Source organism: Polyergus mexicanus, unplaced genomic scaffold (genome assembly GCF_030449975.1).
Source record: "Polyergus mexicanus isolate NDT 795.1 unplaced genomic scaffold, iyPolMexi1.0 SCAF_142, whole genome shotgun sequence".
Classification (NCBI taxonomy): Eukaryota; Metazoa; Arthropoda; class Insecta; order Hymenoptera; family Formicidae; genus Polyergus; species Polyergus mexicanus.
The window spans coordinates 729-17,500 of NW_027223462.1; the positions used below are offsets into that span (position 1 = coordinate 729).

The window sequence follows — 16,772 nt, forward strand, 5'->3', positions numbered from 1 at the left end:
TCAGCCGAAGCATGTCCAAATATGCAATTGTTATCGTTGCGCGAACGTATGAGAATTAATTCGTGACGAGCGTTGATCACAATTCGCTTATAATCTTCGCAAAAACCCAATAGTATGTTTAGCGGCACGCAAAAATTGAAGTAAGATTCAACAGCATTATGTGACATATTCCACGCATCTTTCCCCAAGATTTTACCTTTCTCGGTTGTTAGAGAGATATAGTTTTTAATCGTGGAAGTTATTCCAACGTTTCTGTTGCGGTCAATCTCCACACCGTCGAGTTCATATCGAAGTTAATCAAACATAAACGCGACACAATTGTTTCCCAATACCACTCTTCCCTCTTCAGCTACTTTACGCACCATCAACTTTCCTTCGACGTATAGAAAACTTTCACATGGTAACGTGTACAAATCTTGATGTTGTATCGGTATCCGTATCTCGTCGCTATATCCAAGCGTTGTGTTGGCGTATGGATTGTACGTATGAGTCTTAATCTTGATGATACAGTCGTCAAAGATCGGCTCACCTCCGATATTCAAGATGTCAATATTGTTAAGTATTTCGTACGACGAATCCCAATGATTTTAAAAACTCGCGATTCAACGCGCTGAGCTTCTTTTTAGCGTAACCAGATATCTGATTATTGTCACCCGATACAGCAGTCACTCGCCTTCTCGCAAAAATATTGTCCCTCACAAAGATATAGTCTCTCGCGTGCTCCGTGCTTCCGTTCAACACAAGCATTTCATTTGTCAAAGGCTTTATTTTTGCCGCCGCCGTATATGCAATCTTACGGTAATTTCCTCTCCTCGAAAATCGAGCAAATGACCTTCTTGATCAACAATGCGTATCGTTAAATCAGTAATGCTCTATGCGACGATCGGTAGATAAATGATCTGTGCTGGCGTTTCCGATATTTTATATCCTGGCGGCACGCTCGGTGAAAATTCATGTATCGTGTGTACGCGCTTGTCATTGCTGTACGCGCCTGTGGTTACGCTGTATTCTATACGAATAATATTTACGCTAATAATATTTATTGGTACATCCGATTCGTGGCATTTCCGCGGTTGTAATATACGATTCGACGAGAATCCCAACAACGATTTAACGTTTCCCAGATTACTAAAATTTATTCTATAGACACATTTGATTTCACTTTTTAGCGTATTATGATTAGCGCGAAGCGTTATTGGATATTCATCGTGTTCTTCGCCATTAACAATATCGTTGGAATCAACTACGCGTCGATGTAATCGACAAATGTAGTCGAAAATTGCATGTCGGAGATATTTGTTTATAGCGTGTAATTCGTACGATCCGTCGGGAATCGTAATTTCCTTATCGTCGTTATCAAAATAAAATTTATTATTCCAAGAATTCACGTTCGATATCGTATGATACGTTTCAAAGTTCGTTAAACCAAGCTCGTAATCGCCATCGTCTAAATCTATAGCTGGAAAGTAACTTACAGCAAGCGCGCTACTCTTGCCGGTCAACGTAAGTGTAAGTGACATGCTGGAAAACCGTCAAACGAATACTGAGTCGCGACGGTGAATTGTCAGGCTTTAAATTCATATCGATCATCGACCGTTTGAAGAAATCCAAGACACCATTGTCCACAAATACGTTGATTATAATTTTGATAGGCCGTGTGATTGTATTCTATATTTGCAACATTTTGTCCAAAATATCGCACTAATTCCTTGGGCGGTCGCAGATTTCCAAAACTATCGAAATATACTACACGATCTGCCCTCTTTGCATACGCAACCCAATGAGTACCGGAACCATCGACGTCATCCAAATTGACGATATCGCTCTCATTTCGTCGTACACCGTTTATCGGTAAATTATTGCGCATGAAAACACCTCTAAAAAATTGTATACGCAAACGTCTTGCAAGCTGTTCCAATTGTACATTGGTTGTTACACCGGCAGGCATTTTTATTTTGACATTTTTTTTTCTTGGCTGCTGTTGAGAACCCTCGTCCACGCTTGTATGGAGCGAGATAAAGTCCGTGACCTTCCATGGCGCGATTATGACGCTGCGATTCTTCGAGCAGACGTTGCGTCGCCTTGCTATCGTTCACCGCCTTCGCGATTCCCGCTGCTCCACCAGCCAACGAACCGAGAACTCCCAATAATGGTAAAATTGGTAAGATACCACCGCGCTTCGCTATAGGAAGTATTCGTTTTTTCGCAGTCTTTTTCTTCATCGATGATTTTTTTGTTTTCAGCCCCATACCGAATTTTGTCTTTGCCTTCATAGCCGTCCAAACAGCTGTAGCGGCTGCTCTTTCGCCAAGAGTCGAATGTCTCGCGGTATCACGCGTTCCCGCTTTCGTGGCGAGTATATTATCCGCAACGTGTCGTTGACCGAAATCGTTGCTTCGGGAATAAGCTATGTCGTGCTCGCGACACGCGGCATCCAATGGATTGATACCTTGATCGCCTCTAGCCAATCGTGTTTCTAAATGAGTTCCCGGTCCGCAAAACTGATAGCCTGGAATATGTAATTCGATAGGAAGTGCGTTTATCGCACGATTTAACAAACCGCTACCTCTTATAATTTTTGCTGACATTTGTCACAATTTTTTATTAACGGTGTTGGACCGTCGAAATGTGTTTGCTGCCACGACAAATTATAATGTCGCGTGCATCGACGATACTGTTGAACCTCTGAGTCAGCTTTTATATGTTTGGGAAGCCTGTCCCACAATTGTTCCACGTAGCTACCAAAGTCTCGCAGTAAAACAATCTTGGAGATAATCTGTAACTGCTCGGTGGTAAGCTCGAGAATATCGCTGTCAACCGATAGAAGAAGAAACATTTTTGAGACTGAGCGGTTTCGATTCGGTGCGCCTCTAATAGGGCCCCGATGACTCATTTTCCAAAATCTGATTTGAGATTCGCGAGAGCAAACATGCGGTTCGCGCGACAAGCGACAATAATCAAAGTGATAAATTTTGACGATAAAACACGAGTAATGTCCGAGAAAGAAATACGCAAGCATGGAAACATGCTGCCGACTACTATACGCGGTATCATTTGCGGTCCTTCGAATTGCGGTAAGACTAACGTGTTGATAAGTTTGATAGAAAGTCCACACGGTGTACATTTCGAGAATGTGTACGTATATTCGAAATCGCTTCAACAACCGAAATATCGATACTTGGAAAATTTGCTATTATCGATCGATGAAATTGGTTATTTTACATTCTCTAATAATAGTGACGTTATTCCACCGAGCGAGGCGCTTCCGAATTCCATTTTTATCTTTGACGACGTGGCGTGTGATAAGCAAGATACGATAAGAGAGTACTTTGCAATGGGTCGACATTCAAGTGTCGACTGTTTCTATCGTTGTCAAACGTATACCAAGATACCCAAGCATCTTATACGGGACAATGCAAATTTACTGATTTTATTTAAACAAGATGGTACAAACTTGAAACATGTATACAACGATCATGTAAATACTGACATGTCTTACGGCGATTTTTGCGCATTCTGTCAGAAATGCTGGCAAAACAAGTATGGATTTGTAGTGATTGATAAAGACAGTTTACAGACTAATGGAAGATATCGAAAAGGATTTAACGATTTTGCAATACCGTAAAGTGGTTAGTCGCTATCGATACATCGATCGAGCAACGTCTAAAAATTTTCGTCCGAGCGCAACATGACGACGACGATTGACAGTGACGATCGTGAGAATATTGCGAGAGAGATTGTAAAAACGAGCGAATCAATCCGCAAAAAATATCGTTCTTTAAAAACCGGTCAAATGGAGGAAGACGTCGCATTGGAGAGGCACTTTAAACCAATTATCGAACCTCTAAAACAACTTGTCGAAAATACAATCAATGTGGAATTTAATGAAGCGAAAATCGAACCATCGAGTATACTCGAAGACAAGCATCTGAAGAAAGAGTCTGGAACAAAGCGAACAAGGTCAAATATATCATTGAACGATTCGCTAATAACTTCTACTCCAAATCAATCGAAACGTAAGCGAATGAAACAATTATCGAATGTGGTTATTTCTACTCCGATAAAAGATGTACAATCGAGTCAAATATTGCACAAAAGATCGTCTCCGTATGTGGAAGAAGTTTTCGAAATCACGACTGAAACGCTTGTGACATCGGTTCAACATCTGCTACAAACGTCCGAGAGTCAAAATACATTGCGCACACATCTGGGTCCACTAGGGCAAAAATATGTTGGAGCTATTTTGAGTCAAGATAAAAATAACAGTATGGATTATGTTTACGGTGTTAAATTTTGCAACGAAGGAATGATGATTGGTGATCAAATTTTTGATGTGGATAAAGATGACAATATAATTATCGGTGGAATAAGATACGTGGGAACACCAGGTCTCTATGAGTTGATTTTCAAGAGAATACCCGACGGTGACGTATACAATGACGATGATAAAATTAAATACAAAAATATATTACTGGCGACAAATGCGCATAGACGTGGCAATGATATGCGTAATCCAGTGTTAAGTAACAAGGGATACAAGTATAAAAATATAATAGCACCATTAATCTCTATTAAAAAAGCTGGAAGAGGTATAAACATACCGCGCGCTATGACGTTAAACGATAATAAGATCGATTACGTGCATTGGAATGATCCCAACGAGTTGGTTGATCGCTTGCGATTGCTGGAAGCTTCGCGTCAAGCCAGCAACAATGCCCACGACAATGAAATATTATCAATTATCGAGGAACTTTACGAAGCTGGCTTTATTATAAATTAATCTATGTGTCGGCGAAACGAGTCAGTCTGTCATTATTGTTTGTATCGAAATGTCGATTAATAAATTTGCATTATCGTTGGGAACACCAAACAACTCATACTATCAATGGAATGGATTACTAAGAAATTATGTGCGCGATAATGCTCTGTGTCCGACAGCCTCCGGCTTTGACGCAAGGTCGCGCAAGATACGACGCGTAGCGCAACCGGAAGATGATACTGATGCAGCAAACAAACAGTACGTGGAAACACGTGTCAAGCTTTTGGAAGACAGACAGGAAGAACTTGAGAAAAAAATAGTCACGCTCGAGACGAATGTGCAAACGCTGCAAATAATGATGGATGAGATGAAGAAAATGCTTCGGTATGCAACTCACGCGCAGACTACATCTAATTCAGCGCAGGAGAAGAAAGATATATAAAGAATATATGTGGAGGAATTATCTCATTATTACAAATTATGCCTCGATCAAATATGTCGCAAAAGACCTCTGAAAAACAGCTGCTCGTGGAAGAATTGCATGCTCCAGCGAGAAAAAATTTTCCACGTAGACGTGTCATAGTACGCGGATACGACGATCTGTGGCAGGCGGACGTGGTCGAGATGCGTCCATATGCACGATTCAACAAAGGTTACAACTACATACTCACAGTTATCGATGTGTTGAGCAAGTATGCGTGGGCTGTACCGCTCAAGAGTAACAGTGGAAACGAGACGGCTGATGCTATCGCAAAGATAATTCGAGACGATGGAAGATGTCCGAAAAATTTTCAAACCGACAGAGGAAAAGAATTTTACAACGCAAATGTAATAAGCCCATAACTTTTAATACAACTCTCGCGGAAATTTTCAAAAATGTCTGCTAATAACAAGACATCAATTTTGAGATACAAATCGCTATATTCGCCCAGCGTTTGAATGGAGAACCGCTTCCACACGTTCTCGGCATGCGCGTAATCGCTCTTGGATATCGTGTCACCGGTCAAGGAACTGTAAAATGATTCGTGCGGTGGTAAACACATATCTTGCAACCTGTCGACGCAGTCAATATATTCGTACGGAAAGACGCCCTTCCGTGTTAATAAATTGAAATTGTTATTCGATAAATTTTGAATTCAGATTTTAAAATTGTGAGTTTGTCTTTATTCAAGAATGATGCCAATTTATCGAGACTAGCTGTGAGAAATTTATACGAATCGATAAAACGCAATTTAATATGATGTTTTGATTTCTCTTCGGTAAGTTTAACATTTTTCGTAAATGATATATATTTTTCCTTTGTTATCGGAAGTAACTCGATTCCCCCTTCGAACGCTGTAGCTATTTCCTTGATAATGAAATGCGCGTCGTAACCGGATAAATTATGAAAAACTATTGGAATGCAAAAAGAATCTTTATAATTTAGATTACAATTTGAATGCGCGGGACCTCTGTATCGCCCGGTCAGATGGCAATGATCGCGTACGCGTGTATCGTCTTGTACAAATGGTTTCTCGCAAATGTGACATTGTGTCGCGCTATGAAAATTTTCCCATTCATCAGATGTTAAATTTACCATGGGGACATTAGCTGATAAAATACTTTTTACACGCAGTGCTAAATTTTTAAGTTCTTCGACGAACCATGATATGCAATCGATATCGCGATGAGAATGATACGCGGATAACGAATCATCGTACGAACAATGTACATAATATGCTAAGCTATATACTTTGTGATGTTGGTAGTTTCTCTCTTTCTCCGTCTTCTCTAAAACGCACTCCAGATCGGCGTACACGACGAAAGGAAGCCGCTCCTTCCGATTATAATTGTTGAACGTGAGCCACTTGTCCTTATCGCTCGGTAATCGGATAGCGCACTCGTTCATCTCTCGACAGTCCACCGTATGTGATTGTAATTTGCCAAAGTAGTGCAAACATCTGTAAAAGAAATAATTTTTAATTTTTGTTCAAAGATTTCTGTAATATAATTTATTAAATATATACGTACCGATCGCAGATATATTGCCTTCGTTTGCCACAACTCAATTGCGAGCTCACGAGGCGGGATAGATTCTTGATCCATGCGAAATGTCCAACGTTGTTGTCTTCCACGTACAACAGGTTGACGTGTTTGTCTTTTTTCAGCTCACTCAGACGTATCGGCACAATGTTTTTTTCCTCGATACTATATACATTGATTGAGATATCGTTGAAAAGCTCGAATTTTTTAATTTGATTCACAGTCACTGGAAACTCAATGTCCTGGAGATTCAGCACTGTCGTGTAATGCGGGTACGAAAATTCCCGATAAACATGATCTTCAGCTGGATATAGAGCAGCGACCACAGACCACGCGTAACACGCATTGTCATTAGATTGCACGTTTATTACCGCTCTCTTCATCGTTATTTCTCACGGTCATTTAATGTGGCACCCCGCGCGCATTGGATTATATTTATTTATATTTACATTTAAATCGAGTATTCGCGACAATGCCCACCCGCTGTCGCGTTCCTGAAATTCTTCGAGCGATGCTAGAGTGAGCTCGACAACGCGCCGCTCGTACCACTCGCGCAAATTGGATGTGCGAAAGAGTTCATAGTTTTTTGGTATTGATACTTTTATTTGCGCGTTTATCACCCGTCACAAATTCACCAATGAATACTGTATTAATTTTCACATTAAAGTGTTTTTTCAGCACGGTTTGCACGTGTTCGAGCACAATATCTTTAGCATCCCCGAAAAATTGGCGAGGCTCGATGTGATTATGATTTATAACCGTACTAACCGTACCAGTCAATATGCGGCTCTCAAACGCCGTATCGATCTCTCGCCAAATCAATCCGTCTTGCTGCGTGCTGCATCCTGCACTCGCGTGTACAAAACGCGTGCGTAACGAGTGCTTCAATCCCTCGAGTCGTGCGATTCGGGCAATCAGCGATTGTCGAATCCCAATCGATAATCGTGGACATTTGATTCGACTTTGCTCTTCCAATGATTCGATATATTCGTCGCATCGTTGCTCCCACGCAACGTACTCCTCTATCGAATTCATCCTTGCAGATTGCTCATGCAGATTTCGGCATTGTTTTCCGCCATATTTCCAAATTTATGCCGAAAATTTTTGCTAACAAGATGTGCTTATTAACAGCTCTTGTCTCGGAACTCTTTGCGAAAATATTGACAGGGTGTGCCTCTTTACCATGATTTTATATTCTATCTTGATGTCTCTTTCCATCATGTGTATCTATCTAAATCCTTATTTCGCGATTTGTCACGTACATTTTGGCTAATGTCGATTATTGCATTTTGTCGTCTAGAGATGATGTCAAATCTCAGGTGTATCGCAAAAGTTTCAAATTACATGCAGCTATCCAATGTTAGTGCAATTTAATCATGAGGATTATCCTTATATTTTAGGATTTTGTCATGTTTTGACACGCGGGTTTGAAATCTGATATCTATAGGCGATGTCATCGCGAAGCAGCCGCACATCGGCGCTTGAAAATTTTATATTACGTTGCATTTTTGTGCATTCGGCTAAATCTCACACCTGGTGATGATGTCATCGCGAAGCAGCCGTATATCGGCGCTTGAATGGAAAAATTGAAAAAAAATATCGCGTCATCAATAATCCCCACCACATTGCAATTTTGAAACGCTAATATATATTTTAAATATGTTCAATACGTTCAGTATTGCATCGACCACTTGTGTGAAAGGTTCATATAAAAATGTATCCCACTAAAGGAAGCCGCATGAATTATTACGTTCCGATTCAAGATGCTGATGAAACTTCACCGTGTAAGAAGAAGAAATGTAACAAGTAAGTTTTAATTAACTTGAAGAATTTTTATACTTTTTAAATATTTTTATACTTTTTAAATATTTATATAAATAATATTGTTTTTACTCCCTAGCATTTCATCCGAGTCTCGTCGCGCGGTTTGTATACTCGGAAGACGATACGCCTTAACTCCGATGTCATACAAATATTGGACATTGGAATAAACGTTGGAGCGTCGAATTGGTTCTCGGCGATAATCGGGGCAATCAAATAATATTGCCCTTTGAAACTTGGAAATCGCTAATGCAGAAACGTGCGGACATTAAACGGCTTCTACAATCAACTGAAATCCCATTGCGGATTCGAGATTTGACATTCGAAGTGGTTAAAATATCTGATTCGAATATTACAAAAATTGGATTATCAAATGATTCTTTATATATGAAGCCGCCAACTCTATTCTATTTATTCGATTTTGAAAAATGTATAGATCATATGTATTACTGGTTATGCGAAAATACGCATATTGTAAATGAAAAATTCAAACAATTTGTAACTGTTTTACAACAGAATAATATCACTAATGTATGCGACGCTACAAAAACTATACATGAAAGTGATATGTTTAACAGCGAATCGCTCATAGATTGCGAGTTATTGACATATGCTGTAAATGATATTCTTCACGAGGCTTGTAATAAATAAGTTATTTTACTAATTATCTGTGAATTTAATTATTTATCCTATTCTTTATGCATGAATAAAAACGGTGTAATAGATATGCACAGTCTGCAAAATTTAACTTGCGGACATTATCTCTCTTTCAAGTGCATGCGGACGCTATCCTTCTCGCACCGCCTTGCGAACACCTCGCGCTATCCCTCTCCCACACATTGCGAACGCCTCGCGCCATCCTTTTCCCACGTGCATGCAAACGCTATCCTTGTCTTACGCTCATATGGACGTCTCGCGCTATCCTTCTCCCACGCCCATAGAATATCATTAGCGCTATCCTTCTCTTACACATTGCGGACGCCTCGCGCTATCTCTCTAACACCTACTCGCGGCATCGTACCTTCGCGTTTCCTCTTCCCCGCGGACCCCTCACCTATCGGTTTCGCGCGGTCCCCCTTCCCCCTCTCCGCGGCCCCCGCGCCAACCATTCCGCCGCAGTCCCCCTCCCCCTCTCCGCGGACCCCGCGCCTACCGTTCCGCCGCGGTCCCCCTTCCCCTCTCCGCGGACCACGCGCTTACTGTTCCGCCGCGGTTCCCCTCCCCCTCTCCGCGGACCACGCGCCTACCGTTCCGTCGCGGTCCCTCTCCGCGGACCCCGCGCCAACCGTTCCGACGCGGTCCCCCTTCCCCACCCCGCGGACCCCGCGCCTAACGTTCCGCCGCAGTCCACCCGCGTGACGTCATACCCTCCGTGACGTCATACCCTCCGTGACGTCATCCCCCCCGTGACGTTATACCCCCTCCCCGTGACGTCATCCCCCCGTGACGTCATACCCCCCCGCGCCGGTCCTCCCCTCACCCCCCCTCAGAAAACCATGGCTTAGAACCCGCATAGTATCACTACTGACGAATATCGTGACCTCAGCGGGTCCTTTCAATTTACACGCGCTCGGTGTCGAGTGTCCTACGGACGGGTTGCTAAGACAATTGCACGATCTCCTCAGTCGCCTCAGCGACGCGACCAAGAGAGAGAAGATCAACGAGGAGGACGACTAGAGCGACCACGTCATCATTTAAAAAAAATTGAATATAAGAGAGGACGCGCGCGAAAGTAAAAGAAGCGATTTCTACGCGAGTATATAAAGACCATCCATCCGTTAAGCGCTTCATTGTTGACGGAGAACGTCGAAGCCTACGAACAAGAAAAAACGAGTGATAATGTATGCGACAATGAGGAGGCAGCAGCACTCGTTCGACGATTGAGATTAACTGAATGAGACCGCGAAGATAGCGTGCGATACGCTAAAGCTAAACAAGACGATAGGTAAGACTATGAAACGGCGTCTGGTGGCCACAGAGGAGCGCCGAAGCTCGACAATCTCCTCGCACCACCAGTACGCCGCCCTCCGTGGGCGGGGGTTGGTCCGGGGCATCGCGAAATCACAAGCGTCGCGTATCGCGCCCCGGAACCAATCTACCTCCTCTTGTATCCCCCGCTCTTCACCCCCCGGGCACGGCCAATCATCCGCGAGGACGGCCACGATTAGCCTGTCCGAGTTTAACTTCCGCAGGGCCCATCTCCGTGGCCGGGCACCCCCCCAGCCCTGGGAGCGGCTGAGCACCCCGTGGCGGGCGGCGGTGAGGACCATCTCTATATAGAGATGGTCCGACAGTGTTTCACACTCCGTCGCCACCCGCCAGCTACTAACGAATCGCGCGGCAGCAGGGGTGGCCCAGGATAAATCCGGGACCGACTCCCCCTGCCACCGCACGAAGGTGCTCCTCGACCCTGTGTTCAAAAGACACAGGCCGAGTGCCGCCGCCCAGTCCTGCAGGACCCCGCTCCTGGCGTCCGTGAACCGGGAACCCAAACGCGTTGATTTCGCATTGAAGTCCCCGGCCACGATGACCGGACGGGGCAGTTGGCGGCGATAAACGGCCGCCACCCCGTCCAGGAACACCTCATAGTGGGCGAGGTCTACATTCGGAGAGATGTAACATCCCACAACGGAGATGGGCCCCCAACGCACCGCCACCACTCCCCGTCCCGCCTCAATGGGCGTACAGCGGGGGAGTAGGGGGTCGTTGCGCCACGTGATCGCGACGGAGCCCGCCCCGTCGCCAATCCAACATGGATTGTCCACCGGGACTCGATAGGGCTCCGCCGCGATCCCTAAACCGCAACCACGCTCCGCCAGGGTGTGCAGGAAGAGGTCCTGCGCCCGGCGGGCGTGGTTGAGGTTCGCCTGTATCAGGCGGAGGGCCGCTATGTTTAGCGGCCCTCAGGTTCGGCCATCATCTCCTCCGCCATGGTGGCGGGGGGTCGTTGCCCTTATTCGACTCAATAAGTAATATTTCCGTGTGATACAACGAGTAACTAGCAAACTTTTTTTCACTCACAAATTGTACCACTTATCGAACTTTTACGTATTAATCCACGCACTTTATCGATAAACTGAATTTATTTAAAAAAAAACGATGTTATTATACGTCATTATATTTTGATATTTTATAGTTTTATGTTTTCGAAACTATCGAATTTACAATGTCGGAGGCTTTAGCCGATCACGGGACACATGATAGCGTCCGCGTCGATCACGCGTAATGTGATACATTCAGTTGTTCGGCAGCTGGCAGCCGGCATGCCGGCAACGCTAGTACCGATATAACTTGCTTGTTGTCGTCGCGCAGTTTCCGCATCGAATAACGCGTTTCTTTCTTCGAGATATTTTAATAATTAATCGGTAGTAATCGGTAAATTGTGATTAACCGTTATAATAGTTAATAAATTCAATTTATCGATAAAGTGCGTAGATTAATTCGTAAAAGTTCGTAAAAGATAAGTGGTACAATTTATGAGTGAAAAAAGTTTGCTAGTTACTCGTTCTATCATACGAAAGTATTACTTATTGAGTCGTATGAGGGCAACGAATTACTACATAAAAGGTAAGAATTAGTGTGTGAGAGAGAGAGAGAGAGAGAGAGAGAGAGAGAGAGAGACAGAGTGCATGTGTGCGATCAACTGTTTGCTACACGCGATAGATGTAAAAGAGAAAGACAGAGAGAGAGAGAGAGAGAGAGAAAGAGAGTGCGTGTGTGCGATCAGCTGTTTGCTATACGCGATGGATATAAAAGAGAGAGACAAAGAAGAGAGAAAGAGAGTGCGTGTGTGCGATCAGCTGTTTGCTACATACGATGGGTGTAAAAGAGACAGAGAGGGAGAAAGAGAGAGAGAGAGAGAGAGAGAAAGAATGTGTATGTGTGTGTATACGCGTATACGTTCTCTCTCACACATACACTCCATCGTATGTAGCAAACAGTTGATCGCAGCGAGCGCCTCACATAATCACCAGCATCGGACGGTGAGTTGCGCCACCCCTGCTTGCCTCGCGTACGCGGCCCGTAATTCGTTAACTATTTTGGCTTATAATTTAAAAACTAAGCCTCGAAAAAAATTTTGGCAAAGGAAAAGTCGTCTTAGAATAGTGTCAAGTATATGACATTGTAAGGACAGAAGGTTGTTTTGAATCACCCTGTATAATGTAGGAAGGAAAGTTGGAAAAAACATTTATTATATGACATAAAAAGGCTGCAAAAAAAAAACATTTAACGCTCATGTATATAAAGAATCGAAAAGCGAGTCACATCGCTCGTCGCCGTCGGCCGTACGCCCGTCGCCATAGTTGTCGGCTCGATAGAAAGAAGAGAGACAGAAAACAGTATATCTGTCCTCTTCTGCTATCCGAAGCTAGCCGAAGCACCGAGCTCACACGTACGCGGTTTGCGCTTGTGTGTGTTATCCCTTCCACCTCGGTTGCATGTTGCTCGCGTCTCAATTCTGGCATCACTGTGCTACCCATTGACCAAAACCGCGTATAAGCATCTCGAGGTCAGCTTTAACGTCAGTCGACCTTCTTTTGTGGAAATCATCATTGAAGATTGCCACGGTAAAGAGATTTCGCTAACGCCGAATATGTGGAAGGAACTGCTCGACCTACAATCCACCCTTATGTCATACTTTCGTTCCGAGAAGCGCTCTCCGGCACCGAAATACATCGATCAGTTAAAGCTGCGATTCGGCAAACTCAACAATCTTCAAATACTCCGTCTCGAAACGCCCAAAGTTCATCTGGCTGTATCGAAGAGTACCGTCATAAATATATTCGATCTGGAACTTTGTATTAACCGCATCGTTGCATCTTTAAACGGTTTAACCACACATCTGGATAACAAGCTAACTCATTTCCCCGATATCGTGGCAAGCGCTCACGATTCGACGCTTATTCCCACAATGATAGGCGACAGTGAGAACTTCGACCGCAACGATCTGATCGATTGCAAACTGCAGGCTTTGCTTTTCGGAGAATCGTGATACGCTCATCGACGTATTTGTATTATTTTATATCATATTGTATTATTATATATCATATATTTTTTTATTAGTATATTAAGAATATTGTAAAAGAAATCAATAAAAACATTTCTCCTTTCGCGTGAAAATAACGATCTCTCTTTATTCCACGACCTTTTAATAATTCGCTATCTAGTTCGAGTGATAAGCGCGCTGGTATCGCCGCTAAACCGTTCCTCTCTCCGTTCGAACGCCCTCCGACGATCCTTCCTCGACGCCGGAATAGCGGATCGCGCGCTAAAACAGCGCGCGTCCCTAAAGAATTTTAAATTCTTATATTAGTTCGTCTCTGATGTTTCAACGCCTCGGGAGCCGCAGATGTCTGTCATCTTTTATACATGTGGTTTGTTATTTCATCGCCCTTGATTGTTCACATTAAATCGAAAATTTTTCTTTCTCTCGATTTAGCAGAAGCACATTTCCTTGTCTTGCTAATCCGTCGCAACAGTCTTCTTCTTCGTCTTTGTTCGTATTCGGATACACGTTTCCAGCAGCGACTAACCATCGCAACATATTGAAAAGATCTCCAGTCTTGCCATTACAGTGCTCTAAATTTCGATAGGTATTTCTTTTATAAAATCGATTTTACTTTCGTTGCATAAACCCAAAATAAAATCGATGTGCAGCAGTCTTTTACAAAGTTCCTTCAACGTCTCCATCTTTTCTCCGTATCATAGCGAATACTCGAAACGCACTCGCTTTATAATCTCGAAAGTGATTTTGACATTCGGGAAAGTTATCCGCGCCAAAGCCTCCTAGCGGCGCGGGCGCGTACTGAAAAAAATTGAAAAAAATAGTTAATAAAGAAAATGAACGAGGGTTATACTAAAATCCAGAATCTATAGAAAGCTACTGTTCGCCGATAAATGAATGTTTCGGATCCAACATGGAGGTAACCTTGATTCAACTTGGAAAAAGAAGCATAATTATGAAGAAGAAGACTGCGATCAATGTACGAAGCAAAGTTAATTTTATTAATTAACTTATAAGGATTATTTGATCGTTTAAGTATAGTGTATTTTGTGTTTTTGTATTTGGACAAGCGTCGCACGAAATCGTACGTAGTGTCAGGCTGGCCGAATTATAAGTTTCTAAGAAATCAAGAATTAAGGATTTATTCTATCTAGGGTTTTAGGATGCTTAGGTTCGAGACACGGCGTGGTCACTATCGATATCACGGCATCGCACGCCTCACCGAAGAGACGAAAGAAAGATAATGCGGTCGTGATCAAATCAAGTCGGCTCTCGTGATCGTCCCGTGATTAAAAAGCTTTCTCGCTGACGCCAAGTCGGGCTTGGAATGTTATTGACAGTAATATAATAAGAGAATATTATTGTCAATAATATTATAAGTTACGACTATATTATTTTCACTGTTAACCACCATTCGTATTATTTTTTACAACAAAGAGCGTTGATCGGTTATTCATTTTATTACATTAACATTTTAATTTTAAATTCTTATACTAGTTCGTCTCTGATGTTTCAACGCCTCGGATGCCGCAAATGTCTGTGACCCTTTATACTTGTGGTTTGTTATTTCATCGCCCTTGATTGTTCGCATTGAATCGAAAATTTTTCTTTCTCTCGATTTAGCAGAAGCACATTTCCTTGTTTTGCTAATCCGTCGCAACAGTCTTCTTCTTCGTCTTTGTTCGTATTCGGATACACGTTTCCAGCTGCGACTAACCATCGCAACATATTGAAGAGATCTCCAATCTAGCATTGCCATTACATTACTCGATATTTCGATAGGTAATTCTTTTATAAAATCAATTTCATTTTCGTCGTATAAGCCCAAAATAAAGTTGATGCGCAGCAGTGTTTTACAAAGTTCGTTCAACGTCTGCATAGTATCATAGTGAATACTCCAAACGCACTCGCTTTATAACCTCGAAAGGATTTTCACATTCGGGAAAGTTATCCGCGCCGAAGCCGCCTAGCGGCGCGGGCGCGTACCGAAAAACTTTGAAAAAAATAGAATAATAAGGAAAATGAACGAGGGTTATACTAAAATCTGGAATCTATAGAAAGCTACTGTCCGCCGATAAATGAATGTTTCGGATCCATCGTGGAGGTAACTTTGATTCAACTTGGAAAAAGAAGCATAATTATGGAGAAGAAGACTGCGATCAATGTACGAAGCAAAGTTTATTTTATCAATTAACTTATAAGGATTATTTGATCGTTTATGTATAGTGTATTTTGTGTTTTTGTATTTGGACAAGCGTCGCACGAAATCGTACGTAGTGTCAGGCTGGCCGAATTATAAGTTTCTAAGAAATCAAGAATTAAGGATTTATTCTATCTAGGGTTTAAGGATGCTTAGGTTCGGGACACGGCGTGGTCACTATCAATATTACGGCATCGCGCGCTTCACCGAAGAGACGAAAAAAAACAATATGGACATGATCAAAGCAAGTCGGCTCTAGTGATCGTTCCGTGATTAAAAGGCTTTGTCGCTTAAGCCAAGTCGGGCTAGGAATATTATTGTCAATAATATAATAAGAGAATATTATTGTCGATAATATTATAAGTTACGACAGTAGGATAGTAAGGTCGGTTTCAACCCATGTCTTCCTTGAGTGTGAGAGACGTACCATTGGAGAGAAAGAGACAAAGGTATGTCACAACATTTTATTAGCAACCGCAGTGGGGTGATCGGGCAGTGGGAAGAAAAGGGGGAGTACGTATGGTGAGAGGGGAAACGCGGCCGGTGGGAAAGCTGGTACGAGTCGCCGATAGTGTTCAAGAGTTGGTGCTCGGCTCGATCGTGGGCCGCAGTTACCTCCTCGCCCTACGTATCTCCTGTTCCTCCCCTATCCCCGATCTCCCTCCGCGGGTACCGACAAATTCTTTTTATGCATATCAGTGTCTCTTTCTTTCCAATGGACTCTCTCACACTCATTGGAAAATGGGCTGAAATCAACCTTATTAGATATCCAACTGAATCGACGAGATCGCTCGGGAGATGACGCTCCGTTCGATCGGGGTTGCGGTTTCCCTTCCGGCGCGACTCGACATTGCCGCGACTCGTTTTTTAGAAAGGGGGTGAAGGCGACCCCTCGTGCCGCTTCTAGCGCGCGAGCCACTATTGCGATTCTTTAAGAGGATGCCGGAGCGACGGCCGAACTCCGA

At 43.1% G+C, this 16,772-nt stretch overlaps 1 protein-coding gene across 1 annotated transcript; it reads right to left on the reverse strand.

The window, feature by feature from the left end:
• Positions 1–10,701: 10,701 nt before the first annotated feature.
• On the reverse strand, positions 10,702–13,083 carry LOC138944285 (uncharacterized; the record flags this gene model as incomplete). Its single annotated transcript, XM_070315197.1, has 2 exons — positions 13,033–13,083; positions 10,702–11,439 (listed from the first exon to the last, which is right to left on the reverse strand). Coding segments are annotated over exons 1-2 (789 nt in total), but the record flags the coding sequence as incomplete, so codon positions are not given.
• Positions 13,084–16,772: the final 3,689 nt, after the last annotated feature.